The 15,460-nt window shown below is 39.0% G+C and overlaps 1 protein-coding gene across 1 annotated transcript in view; it reads left to right on the forward strand.

The window, feature by feature from the left end:
• The window catches only part of satb1b (SATB homeobox 1b), an 81,012-nt gene that overhangs the window by 18,125 nt on the left and 47,427 nt on the right, over positions 1-15,460 (forward strand). The window contains 3 exon segments of the mRNA XM_079836445.1: positions 5,646-5,707; positions 5,709-5,752; positions 7,687-7,764. Of these exon segments, the coding sequence (XP_079692571.1) occupies positions 5,646-5,707; positions 5,709-5,752; positions 7,687-7,764 (184 nt within the window).

A 15,460-nucleotide genomic window follows, 5' to 3' on the forward strand; every position in this document is an offset into this window, starting at 1 on the left:
ACCTGAACTCCTATCTGCATGCATACTCCACTTATGCCTTCTCCTCATCTTGGAGACCGTCACACACTTTTCATTTCTACAGCAGCATGAGCTTTGGCAGTAAAGGTTAATAGTCCTTCTCGAGCGAACACAGCGCAGTGTTTTCGGTGAGCGGTTAACCCTCTTCTGGCTGCTCCTGCTGAACTGTGCACCTGTTCATGGGGATTCGTCCTGATGCCGTCGGAGAACCGCTTCACATCCTGTGGAACTTAAAGAGGTTTTGTTTTCATTCATGCTCTGTGGCAGAGGAGAGCATATTTTTGCATTTAAATTTTTTTATATTATACCGTTATATGAAATGCTCACCCCCATCTCATCCAAGATGTTCACGTCTTACTTTCTTCAGTCGAAAAATGACGTTTTTTGAGGAAAACGTTCCAGGATTTTTCTGCACATAATGGACTTCAATGGGAACCAACGTTTGAAGGTCCAAATCAATGCAGTTTCAAAGGAAGGGCTTCAGAGGCTCTGACCGATCCCAGACCAGGAGTCTGATCTAGATAAACCAAAAAATGAACATTTATATACTTTTTAACCTCAAATGCGCGACTTAGTTGTTGTGCTTCTTTACAACGCATCGGAAAGGTCATGTGATGTAGGTGGAAGTGCCGACCTAGTGCCAAAAATCTCCATAACTGAATCCGAAATCGCCCCTTCATTCGCGATTCCCTACATTGTTCACTAATATTGTTCACTTGAAGGAGTGAATGAAAACAAGTGAGTGAAGTCGGACAGCCATTGTTTGGACAGGCTGTACACTCGTGTTATGGGATTGAATGAGTGCCCTCAATAACGTCCACTATGGTTTCGGACACCACCACAAATGGCTGTCCCTTTAAATAGGGTATAGAAGGCGGTTTCGGATTCAGCCCATCTCATGTTCTCCTCCAACTTTAAAATAGTCCGACATCATTGTTTTAACTTTATTTTTGTAAAGGGCGTTTGATTTAGTCTTTGCACGTTCGTTTTAACACTGGGACGTTACTTCCACGTACGTCACAGACGTGACCTTTCCGACTTAAAAAGTATATAAATGTTTATTTTTTGGTTTGTCTAGATCAGACTCTATTCCTCGTCTAGGATCGGTCAGAGCCTCTGAAGCCCTTCCTTTGAAACTGCATTGATTTGGACCTTCAACCGTTGGTTCCCATTGAAGTCCATTATGTGGAGAACAATCCTGGAATGTTTTCCTCAAAAAACTTCATTTCTTTTCAACTGAAGAAAGAAAGACATGATTTTGGATGAGATGGGGGGTGAGGAAATCATCAGGACATTTTCATTTTGAAGCGAACTAATCCTTTAACTTGCATATGATGTTGTGGAATAGCACTTTTAGGGTGCTTTCACATCTCTAGTTCGGTTCATTTGGTCCGAACCAAGGGCAAACAATTATACACTGTAGCATTTTTCAGCTTTTTTGGATACTTTTCACACCAGACTGATTGCTTTGGTCCGAACCAGTTGAAACGAACCAAAATGCAGTCACATGACAACATCCACATCACTCATTGGCCATGGCGTTTCCTAAACTGCGACTGCGCGGGCTGGTTTTGTCCCTGGTCATAATCTATTAGATTGTTTGTATACACCACAATATGCAAACAATACATTTCTATAATGAAGCGCGGATGCGGCTTGAAAACAACGCTCTAATGCACTGCAAACGGTGAGCGCGCATCGCTCCTCACTTCAAGCGGAGATCGCGCTGTTCTTTTGAGTTTTTGAAAGTTGGGACCTAATATGGTAATCAGACCAAATTTCTATGAGGCTCAGCACCTCCTCACTACTCCAACTTAGTCCGCGAGCTGCCATGCTAAAGTGCAAACTGTCTACAAACACTTCCTCATCCCATAATGCACAGCTGGTTTAGTCCAAAAATGATCAGTACTTGCAGTTGGGCATGTTTGAGGTCGGATCACGTTCTCACCACAAACGAACCGCTCCAAAGGGGAAAACCAACTCAAGTACGATTCAACCGAACTAAATGAGGCAGGTGTGAAAGCACCCTTAAATTCTTTATGATGCCATACTTAAAACTCCATATGAAAACAGAGCAATTTAGGGTCCAATTCTCACTATTAACTATGACTTTTGCCTTAATAAACTCCTAATTATTGCTTATTAATAGTTGGTAAAGTAGTTGTTAAGTTTAGGTATTGGGTAGATTAAGGGATGGCATTTAAGTATTAATAAACAGCCTAGTAACATGCAAGCTAATAAACAACTAGTTAATAGTGAGCATTGGACCCTAAACTAAAGTGTTACCAAATCTCCATACTGTGACATAAGCAAGCATTTTTAAGTTTAAATGATGTTGATAGTTCTGTATGATGCCATAGTTTTAAACTTTTTAAAGCTCCATATGAAAACAGAGTAATTTAAATGTCCATGCCATAAACAAACTTACCCCGGTTTCACAGACAAGGCTTAAGTCTAGTCCCAGACTAAAATGCATGTTTGAGCTGTTTCAGCGTATATGAAAATATGTCAGTGCCATTGTTTTGTTCTCAAGTTGCACACCACACACTTTTATAAAAAGCTACTTAAATGCCCTAATTGAGCTAAGTACTAATCCTAGCTTAATCTAAGCCCTGTCTGTGAAACCAGGCCTGTATTATAATCATAGAAGAACTTGTCCATATTACGCCACAAGCAGACGTTAAAGGGATAGTTTACCCAAAAATACTTTTCTCGCCCCCCCCTTTTAAACGTCATATGGTTTAAAACTCCATTTGAAATTACAAAAGAACGATTTGAACATTTTAAAGTTCATTATTAAAGCTGCACGCAGCGATGAAAGGGCCCTCACACCCGGTGGCCTCAGGAAAACAGCAAATAGTGGGCCACATGCATTTAAGCGGATAAATAAATGAGAAAAAACAAAACAAATTAGCCCATCAGTTATATTACAAAAGTCCAGGCCATATGATGAGCGGACCTGGTCGCGTTAGTCTTTCCATCGGCAGGGGAACTTTCAACAATTTTTCCATAAATTAAACAGGGAAGGCGGTCGGCCAAAAGTTTACTTGATAAAGTTTTAAATATGGTTGTTTTTCTTACACAAACGCATCAATTCGCTTCAGAAGGCCTTTATTAACACCCCAGAGCCGCGTGGAGCAGTTAAATGACGGACAGATGCACTTTTTATGGACTTCAAAAACAGAGCAACTATGAATCCAATTCTAATGCTTGGATTAGCCTGGACTTTTGTTATATAACTCAGATTTTATTAGTCTGAAAGAAGAATGTCATATACACCTAGGACGACTTGAGGGTGAGTAAATTATGGGCTAATTTTCATTTTTGGGTGAACTATCCCTTTAAATTACTTTCTATAAATTATATGTTAGTGTGAACTCGTGAAAGGGATATTATCAAACGTGAAGTTTGGGGCAGAACTTCCTGTTTCATGGCGAAACATCAAATTTTGTGAGGCCGCCACGGACACGCCCTTCAGCGAAAACTCAAGTACTTCACAATTCAACATCGCAAAGGCCTTTAGATTAGACTGACCAAATATGATGTTGATCTGGTTAAATCTTTAAGAGGAGTTTGTTAAAGTACAACGTCTGGAAATGGCAAAAACTGCAAAAAAATTTGCTGAGAAAATTCAAAATATCTCACTTCCTGTTGGTTTTCAGATTTTGCTCCAAGGGACTTTTTTGTAGGTATTGTGCTGTTACATGCGTGTACCGAATTTCATACCTCTACATGAAATGTAGCGCAAACAGCGCTTATTTGAAATTTTGTAGGTGTCGCTATTGAGCCATTTTGCCATGCCTCATTCCGAAACTCATATCAGACGTACATTTTGCAAAGTTCATGAGTTTTTGAGCATGTTTAGGCCCTCAAAAATGCGAGAGAAGAATAATAATAGGCCGAGCAATTCCAATAGGGTCGTCACACCATCGGTGCTCGAGCCCTAATGATGTCAAAGGAGAACGTTTGTAAGTTCCCACACCAACCAATAATGTAACCCCAGAAACGAACTGCGTTTTCACACCTACCTAGTTTGGTCCGTATTTTCTGACTTTTCAGTTTGTTCCGAATCAAAATGACAGGTGTGAAACCTCCCCTGACCACGGGCCGGACCAAACAGACGAAATTTGGTCCGACGAAAAGAGGTAATCTCTGTCCGGATCAAACTGAACAAAGGTTCGGTTGGTTTCTAGTGTGAAAGCATTTTCTGTATGGCTCGGACTTTCAGAGCATTTACAGGAAGTTCCTGTTTATGTTTAAATATTATAATGTTATTTTTAAATTCAATCTAGGCTACATTGATTATGAAAAGTGAAAAGATGCGCAATATGTCAGAAGACAGGAAGGTCAGAAATGATTTTGAAAGAAATTTTGTATGATTTTGCTTAGAAAGCCTTTCTTTAATGTGAATTTCATTTGGATAAATTGTATCTTAATTTTAATAAACGTTTAATCAGATAATTGCCTGGATTTAATAAATAAGAAGCAAATAGTCTATAGCAGACAATAATCGCGGCAGCGATCACATGCTTTTCAAGCTTTATATACAAATATTTCTCATGTTTGTGAGACAAGGGAGTTTCGGTTTATTTGAGACGCGCTCCAGTTCATGTGTAATGTCCACTTTTAAACGTAACAAATAAAAAATAGTCCAGCAATGCGCACTGTTCAATAGTGGCAACGATATACGTCCGTTCATTCACTCTTGTCAAAAACGCTGACGTCAGACGCATGTCCGTTTACAAACCAATCAATGTCCAGATGCCGCCCACATAGATGAAGACGAGTGGACGCAAGTGTGTCATGTAAAGTTCTTTAGTGCGCTTGCATAATTGCAATGTAAAACCAAACCAAAACTAACCAAATGTATAAAATGTATCAAAACATGAACTTCGGTTCGGACCTTGGTGCGGACTTTCAGGTGTGAAAACGCCCTAAAGCTCACGGTTCTTGATGATGGATGCATATCCGCCACTGAAGCTCCGAGTGCATCTCCACGTTTGCTCCAGGACGCATTGGAGCGTGTGTAAAGGGGAATGCTGAAGTTCTCCATGTTCCTCTGTCTGAGCCACGAACCCCCCTCCTCCCAACCTCACGTCCCCAAGTGCTCATGTTCTAAAAATGATAAAGCTGCCATACCTGTAATTTAAAAACAGATGGTTTCATCTTTTGAATATTTATAACAATCAAAACAATTTCTGCGCTATGTAGCCCGGGGCTATTAGGGTGTTAAGTGTTGGGTTTAATGAAAAAGAATCTCGGCTTTTTTCGGAGTGGAATGTATTAAAATAGAAGAAGAAGAAAGCAGAGGAGATGAATGGGAAACGTGCTGTTAGGGCAGCGAGGAGACGTGAACTCGTTGTGTGGTCTCGACATGCAGCTCCGGCTGTGAAAACAGATCCTCCTGTATGCGTCCTCTTTCATACTCTGTGGCATTTGTTAAAGGGACATGTATTTTTAAGTTTATATTACTGCAGGAATAAATTGTGCATGCATCGCATTTCTTACCGTTTCTTGGATCAAGATATGACACTTTATACTATATACATAATGCACAGTGGCAGGATTTGTTGTTGTACTGTGTGTGTGAACGTGAATCTTAAACGACATGCAATTTTGTCTTGCAGAGTATGATTTCTTCAATTGTTAACAGCACTTACTATGCAAATGTGTCTGCGGCCAAGTGTCAAGGGACGCTGGTACAAACATTTCAAGAAGACAAAAGACATGATCGGTAAGAAGAGTCACAATCACAGCAGACCGGCAAAACTGGGACTAAAATCTGTCTGTCTGTCTCTCTATCTGTATCTATCCGTCTATCTGTCTGTCTCTATCTGTCTATCTATCTGTGTCTATCTGTCCATCTGTCTCTTTATCTGTCTGTCTCTCTCTGACTGTCTGTCTCTCTATCCGTCTATCTGTCTCTATCTATCTGTGTCTATCTGTCCGTCTATCTGTCTCTATCTATCTGTGTCTATCTGTCCGTCTGTCTGTCTCTATCTGTCCATCTGTCTCTGTCTCTCTATCTGTCTATCTGTCCGTCTCTCTATCTGTCTCTCTATCTGTCTCTCTATCTGTCTCTCTATCTGTCTATCTGTCTGTCTCTCTATCTGTCTCTCTATCTGTCTATCTATCTGTCTCTCTATCTGTCTATCTATCTATCTGTCTGTCTATCTGTCTCTATCTGTCTCTATCTGTCCATCTTTATCTGTCTATTGGTTCGTCTATCTATCTGTCTCTCTATCTGTCTCTCTTTCTCTCTATCTGTCTCTCTATCTGTCTCTCTATCTCTCTATATGTCTCTCTATCTGTCTCTCTATCTGTCTATCTGTCTGTCTCTCTATCTGTCTATCTATCTGTCTCTCTATCTGTCTATCTATCTATCTGTCCATCTGTCTGTCTGTCTATCTGTCTATCTGTCTCTATCTGTCCATCTTTATCTGTCTATCGGTTCGTCTATCTGTCCGTCTCTCTATCTGTCTATCTATCTGTCCATCTGTCTCTCTCTGTCTGTCTCTCTGTCCATCTCTCTCTATCTGTCCGTCTCTCTATCTGTCTATCTCTCTATCTGTCCGTCTCTCTATCTGTCTCTATCTGTTTCTCTATCTGTTTCTCTATCTGCCTCTCTATCGGTCTCTTTATCTGTCTCTCTAGCTGTCTCTATCTGTCTATCTCTCTATCTGTCCATTTGTCTCTATATCTGTCTCTTTATCTGTCTCTATCTGTTTCTCTATCTGTCTCTTTATCTGTCTGTCTCTGTCTGTCTCTATCAGTCCATCTCTGTTTCTCTATCCGTCTCTCTATCGGTCTCTTTATCTGTCTCTAGCTGTCTCTATCTGTCTATCTCTCTATCTATCTATCCATTTGTCTCTATATCTGTCTCTATCTGTCTCTTTATCTGTCTCTTTATCTGTCTGTCTCTGTCTCTTTATCTGTCTCTATCTGTCTGTCTATCTGTCTCTGTCTGTCTCTATCAGTCCATCTCTGTTTCTCTATCTGTCTCTCTATCTGTCTCTATCTGTCCATCTGTCTCTGTCTCTTTATCTGTCTATCTGTCCGTCTCTGTTTCTCTATCTGTCTCTATCTGTCCATCTGTCTCTGTCTCTTTATCTGTCTATCTGTCCGTCTCTGTTTCTCTATCTGTCTCTCTATCTGTCTCTTTATCTGTCTGTCTCTATCAGTCCATCTCTGTCTCTCTATCCGTCTCTATATCTGTCTGTCTATCTGTCTGTCTATCTGTGTCTGTCTAGTTGTAATATACCTCATTTGCATATGTTCTCTATATTCAGTTAAAATGCAAACCTAACAAAAATCAAAAATCATACATGTTTAAGACCATAAAAACCCTTAGTGACTTAATAATGTAATCTTTGCCATGCACACAATGCAGCGATGTGATGTTCAGACGCACCTGTTAATGAGTCAGTCAGGTTGTTATACTTCAGCTCTTGACATCTGCCTCTTGTTTCCTGTTCACACGTTCACTTTTACCCCCACTAACACTCTCTCTCTCTCTCTCTCTCTCTCTCTCTCTCTCTCTCTCTCTCTCTCTCTCTCTCTCTCTCTCTCTCTCTCTCTCTCTCTCTCTCTCTCTCTCTCTCTCTCTCTCTCTCTCTCTCTCTCTCTCTCTCTCCACACCTGTGAATGTGTGTGTGTTCATCCGCGCAGTGGTGCGCCAGCCCTCCCAGCTGGAGGGTTACCTGGGGACGTGTGTCCTCCACGACAGTCCACGTGCCACCACGTTAGGTAGGTCATGTGACACACCGCAGCTGTATCATATATCACACATGAGCGCATCAGCTGCAACGCTAATAACTATATAGATATAGATATATGCACACATACCTGGTTTTCTTTTGTTGTTGCACGAAATGTTAGCCGACCCGAATGTATTTGTCTAGCGCTTTTCACGATACACATCGTTTCAAAGCAGCTCTACAGAAAAACAATTAATGCTTATAATATCTATCATATTAAAGTTGTAGTAATATAGTTATGATGCAAGCCATTGAGATTTGCTGTATAGTATATTTCACTGTAAAGTTGGATATATAGATCCACTTTTATCATTGAGCTGAGTGGTGATAATTATAGAAGCTTGTTTCTGCCACAGAATAAAAAATAAAACATCGACAACCCAAGTGCATTTTACCTCAAACTTGCAACTAGTTAACTTTCTAAAGAAGCAATCGCTTTTTATTTTGTTTTAGTTAGTTTTGCCAAACACACATTACAGTTTTGGTTAGTTATCGTTTTTTTGTAATGCCTCGTTTTTGTTTTTATTTCAGTTAACGACAATGTTTTTTCCCCACCTAGTTTTAGTTTTTTCGTTCTTTTTCGTTGACGATTATAACCTTGATCCCTACATCCCTGTAGTTTACTCCAGTCTTCTCCCAGTTCACCGGTCACTTACTTTCATGTAGTTTGTGAGACGTGGAGACATTTACGTGACGTAAATCCGACAGCTCCGATTCTCTGAATCCTGGCGCCAATCACGGTTTTAAATGACTAAACACATTCACTCACACATATTTGAATATCAGAAAGTTCATGACATAGTTAACAAGTGTGTGAATATTTTGAATAAAAACTGACAAAAAAACTCAACTAAACTGTCGTACAGCACTATTGTGACTGCGATGTCACGTGAGAAGCATGACGCGTCGCCATGGAAATAATAAGGCGATGCGCTCTAAAATATCTAGCCAGAGAATATGGTCATATTTGATGCTGGTTTGTAGCAGACCAAGATATCGTTTTAAAAGTATCGGTTTGGCACCGGAAACGTAAAAAAAACAAACGATACCCAACCCTATTTATAACACACAATTGCTTATAGTTAATGTCTCATTATTCTGAGAAGTAAAGTCAGAGTTATGAGTTATAAAGACAGAATTTAAAGTTATAAAGTCAGAATTGCTAGTTTATATCTTGCAATTGTGACTTTTCTCACAATTCTGACTTTATAACACGCAATTGCAAGTTTAGATCTCATTATTCTGAGAAGTAAAGTCTGAATTGTGAGTTAAAAAGTCAGATTTTTAGTTATAAAGTCAGAATCGAAAGTTATAAAGTCAGAATTGTGAGTTATAAAGTCAGAATTGTGAGTTATAAAGTCAGAATTGTGAGTTATAAAGTCAGAATTGAGTTATAAAGTCAGAATTGAGAGTTATAAAGTTAGAATTGTGAGTTATAAAGTCAGAATTGAGTTATAAAGTCAGAATCGAAAGTTATAAAGTCAGAATCGAAAGTTATAAAGTCAGAATTGTGAGTTATAAAGTCAGAATTGTGAGTTATAAAGTCAGAATTGAGTTATAAAGTCAGAATTGAGAGTTATAAAGTCAGAATTGTGAGTTATAAAGTCAGAATTGAGTTATAAAGTCAGAATTGAGAGTTATAAAGTTAGAATTGAGAGTTATAATGTCAGAATTGAGATTTTATATCTTGCAATTCTGACTTTTCTCACAATTCTGACTTTATAACACGCAATTGCAAGTTTATATCTCATTATTCTGAGAAGTAAAGTCAGAATTGCGATATATAAACTCGTAATTGCAAGGAAAAGTCAGAATTGCGAGTTTGTCTTGCAATTCTGATTTTATAACTCTCAATTCTGACTTTATAACATGCAATTCTGAGAAAAAAAGGTCTGATTTGCAAGATATAAACAATTGTGAGAAAAAAAGTTGCAATTATCTCTTAAAATGTTTTATTCTATGGCGGAAACGACCTTCCATAGATGATAGAGCTGTGGAATAATATTCTTTACATTTTGCGACAATGTAAATAATCCCGCAGTTGAGATTTGCTCTATAGTATTCATCGCTTTAAATGCGTGTGAGGTTGGATATATACTAATTACCAAATGTCTCTAACATTATATTTGGAAAGGTTTATTTCCATTTTTTGGTTTCGTTTTGACACTGCGACGTCCACACTGAAAGCAAAAATGCTTCTCGACACACACAGCCAATCAGAACATACCTGATGTTTAATATTGAGTATAGAGTGGGATTTTTGGACCAATGAGATTAAGGGGCGGGGCTTCGATTCAGATCTAAAGCTGAAATTGAAAGTTTCACAATTGAAGAATTAGTCATTTTCCTGTCTGTTACTGTGAAGCTGCTTTGTATTGTATAAGGCGCTACATAAATAAACTAAAATGCGACTTGCATTGCATTCAAGGGATACGTTTATGACCTTGGTGGTGCTACTCTTTAAACTGCAGGAATGCAAAGCTACGCCAAGGTTGCGCCATGGTTGCGCCAAGGTTGAGCCAAGGTTGTGGGTTTGACTCCCAGAGAGCACTGCTAATGGTTAAATGATGTCTTGAATGCTCTGTCCGGGACACAACGGGTTGAGCGCGTCCCACCCTGCTTCGTTTCTCAAGTGGTCAGTGAGAGGCGGATCTGGCAGGATCTTTGGGAGTGTGGCGAGGCGTCTCTAGCGCAGCAGCGCTCCCATTCAGACGCAGCCGGGCCGTGGGCTTTTACTCCCTCCCCTCATCCCACATTCTCTCTCCCATTGTGCTCCTAATCCCAGCCCGCTTTGTGGCGAATTCCACAGGAGGGACTCCGGTGCTCTGTCTGCGCCGCTGCGAACGGGGCCTGCGAACGCTTTCTTCCAAACCCTTTCAATTTGTGTGGAAAAGTGTGTGCCCCCCAGCAGTTTTCAACACCAAAAAACACAGCGTAACATCAGAGCGCAGGAATGAGGGGATTATGGGAGAGCTTTGATTATTACCCAATTTTGTTTGTTTGTTTTTTTCCCCGTTCCTTCTCACTTTCTGCTGATATTGAAAAGAACAGCCGCGGCTTTGTGCTCGCTGTCAGTTCAGACACATGTTTGCGTCCTTGAGCTTATTGTGCGTATCTCTGGAGAGTTTCCATGCGCTTAATCTGGTTTTTATCTTCCTGTTGAAATATTTATATGATATGCTTTTTTTTTGCGTTCTTCATAAAATCCGTAAGATTGTGATGGCGGCGTGTTAGTAGGTGATGGGCATTGTCTTCAAACGAATCTCTTTCAACTGACTACTATATCGTTTATGTAAAGCACTTTGAACTGCATTTTACGCCTGAAAGGTGCAATATAATGTTTAGCATTTAAAAAAAAGGCAAAATACTTCAGTCATTTAAACTGTTAGTTTGGCATTTATAATATGATATAATATCATGTATATAAATAAAACAACTTCTGTTAGATGTGATTAATCAATTTGACAGCTCTAAAAATAATATAAAAAAAATACAAATTGAAAAATTAAAAGGAATAAAAATACAAATTGAAAAATTAAAAGGAATAAAAATATGTAGGACATATTCCCTAAAATGGACAATTGGGCATGCTAATATTATCAAAATACCTGATTTATTGTCCTTTCACTATTCTATGTTGAACAGACATGTTTACAAAATGAATCAATATCAAACTGTAAACACTTTTATAATATTTATATTATATTTTATTAGGGCCCGAGCACCGATGGTGTGAGAACCCTATTGGAATTGCTCCGTTTATTATTATTATTATTATTATTATTATTATTATTATTATTATTATTATTACCAAATTAAGCGCTTTTTTGAGGGCCTAAACACACTTAAAGTCATCTTACTTTGCACACGAGTGAAAATGTACGTCTGTTATGGGATTCAGAATTAGGCGTGGCAAAATGGCTTGATAGCACCACCTATAACATTTAAATGAAGTGCCCCTCCCGCTAGGTTTCACGTACAGGTATGAAATTCGGTACACGCATGTAACAGCCCAATACCCACAAAAAAGTCTCATGGCACTAAATCTGAAAACTAACAGTAAGTCAGATATTTTTAATTTTCTTTGCAAAATTTTAGCAAATTTTGCCTTTCCAGACGTTGTACTTTAATCAACTCCGCCTAGTTATATATATTATACTTTTATTAACTTTCATTTAATTGTTTTCCCTTTATGTTGTTCCCAAGCTGTTAGTTTGTCCATGTAAAAAATAAAATGAGAAATTGATAAATCTAAATGCATCTCTTTTTAGTACAACTCCAAAAAGCTTTAAAAATGGACAAATGAGCTCATTAAAAGTAGTCCATGCACTGTCTTTCAGAAGGGATGGGTTTGGAATGGCAGAATTATTTCTTTTTTAATTCACAAAGACACTTTCCGCAGAACTTTTGTTGTAAAAGAATCAGACAGCATCTGATGGCCTGTTTATGAGGCCGTGCTCTGGCCTTCCAGCGCAACACGCTCCGGCTATATTTAGACTTTCCCAAAATTTCATATTAGCCAGCTCGTGTACCTTGTTTTAGAATTAAGAGCATAAAAGGACGATTCAAGTGTGTCGCTCTCTGGCTCGGTCCATGAGAAGACGTCCCGCTCGCTGCTTCAGCGGAGCGCCCACACTGGCTTGTTGTTATTGCTCACATGATTTGGCCATGGACATTATAAACTAATTTCTGGTGCTGCCAATTTATGCAGATACAGGTCACACACTGCGCCCATTATATTAGAGAGGTTGTGCTGGGTGACTGTAGTAATGGCAGGCTGGAACGGCTTCGATTAGCATCGTTCGGTTTGAAACTTTTGCCTTTTGACTTCAGGTCATGTCTAGCTCATTATAAAAGTGTTTACGGTTTGATATTGATTCATTTGTAAACGCGTCTGTTGAACATTGAATAGTGAAAGGACAATAAATTGCATATTTTAAAAAATATTAACATGCCCCAATTGTCTATTTTAGGCGATATGTCCTATATATATATATATATATATATATATATATATATATATATATATATATATATATATATATATATATATATATATATATATATATATATATATATATATATATATATATATATATATATATATATATATATATATATATATATATATATATATATATATATATATATATATATAATGTATATGTGTGTGTGTATTATTTATATATATATACATACATACATACATACATACATACATACATACATACATACATACATACATAGATGCATATAATATACATACAGAGATGCACATAATATACATACAGAAACGCATATAATATACATACATATACACATATAATATACATACATACATACATACATATACACATTAATATACATATATACATATATACACACACAGACATACTATACAATATATATATTATTTAAACAAACTTTTATGTTAGATGCGATTGGCAGCACTAATTATTTTATTTTTTATTTACCATTTATTTAGTAAGGGCAAAAGAATAATACTTTGTTGCCAAGTTGATACTAAAATAAAAATGTGGATTTGTATATAAATACAATTTTAATTGAAGTTTCAGTAAACAGGAAGGATGAAAATCAGATTTGTTTCAGTCTATTTTGCTGTTAATATGAATCAAACAACACAATATTGACAAGATAAAGAGGAAAGCACTTACTGTGCTCTTTATTAATGACTGTTTACATGGATAATTACTTGAAACAGTATTTACTTAATTGAGAAATGCTTCCACTACATGCCACTAATTTAATTTGTTTATATTAATATGTAATTTTTTTTTTAAATGGAAGAAGCAAGTTCAGTAGCATAGAAATTTCAAAATTTCACTGTTATCGGGATAAAATACTGAAATATTGTTATTGTTATTATTACATCCCAATCCCGATAACACCTCACTCACTCACACACTCACTCACTCACACACTCACACATGTTGGGTTTTCATGTTTTATGGGGACTTACCATAGGCGTAATGTTTTTTATACTGTATAAACCATATTTTCTATCCCCTTACACTGCCCCTGCCCCTAAACCTACCCATGACACACACATACACACACACACACACACACACACACACACTGCCCCTAAACCTACCCATCACAGGAGACTGTGCAGTTCACTTTCTGTGAAAAAAACCTTGTTCTGTGACATGGGAACGTCCTCATATTTCACCCTCTTTTTGTAATACCCATGTCATTATACACATTTGTGTCCTGATATTTCACAAAAACATGCCCACACACACACTCTCTCTCTCACACACTCACTCACACACTCACACACTCACACACTCACTCACTCACTCACTCACTCACTCACTCACTCACTCACTCACTCACTCACTCACTCACACACACACACTCACTCACTCACTCACTCACTCACACTCACTCACTCACTCACTCACTCACTCACTCACTCACTCACTCACACTCTCACACACTCACTCACTCACTCACTCACACACTCACACACTCACTCAGTCACTCACTCACACACTCACTCACACTCACTCACTCACTCTCACTCACTCACTCACTCACTCACTCACTCACTCACACTCTCACTCACTCACTCACTCACTCACACACTCACTCAGTCACTCAGTCACTCACTCACACACTCACACACTCACTCACTCAGTCACTCACTCACTCACTCACTCACTCACTCACTCACTCACTCACTCACACACTCACTCACTCACTCAGTCACTCACTCACTCACTCACTCACTCACTCACACACTCAGTCACTCACTCACTCACACACTCACACACTCACTCACACACTCACACACTCACTCACTCACTCACTCAGTCACTCACACACTCACTCACTCACTCAGTCACTCACTCACACTCTCACACTCACACACTCTCACTCACTCACACACTCACTCACTCACTCACTCACTCACTCACACACTCACTCACACTCTCACTCACACTCTCACTCACTCACACACTCACTCACTCACTCACTCACACACTCACTCACTCACTCAGTCACTCACTCACACACTCACTCAGTCACTCACTCACTCACTCACTCACTCACACTCTCACACACTCACACACTCACTCACTCACTCACTCACACACTCACTCACTCACTCAGTCACTCACTCACTCACTCACTCACTCAGTCACTCACTCACTCACTCACTCACTCACTCACACACTCACTCACTCACTCACTCAGTCACTCACACACTCACTCACTCAGTCACTCAGTCACTCAGTCACTCACTCACACTCTCACACTCACACACTCTCACTCACTCACACACTCACACACTCATTCACTCACTCACTCACACACACACACACACTCACTCACACTCTCACACACTCACTCACTCACTCACTCACTCACTCACTCAGTCACTCACTCACACTCACTCACTCACTCACTCACTCACTCACTCACTCACTCACTCACACTCTCACACACTCACTCACTCACTCACTCACTCACTCACTCAGTCACTCACTCACTCACTCACTCACTCACTCACTCACTCACTCACTCACTCACTCACTCACTCACTCACTCACTCACTCACTCACTCACTCACTCACACACACACTCACACTCTCACTCACTCACTCACTCACTCACTCACTCACTCACTCACTCAGTCACTCAGTCACTCACTCACA

This window comes from Gobio gobio (assembly GCF_949357685.1).
Source record: "Gobio gobio genome assembly, chromosome: 15".
NCBI lineage: Eukaryota > Metazoa > Chordata > Actinopteri > Cypriniformes > Gobionidae > Gobio > Gobio gobio.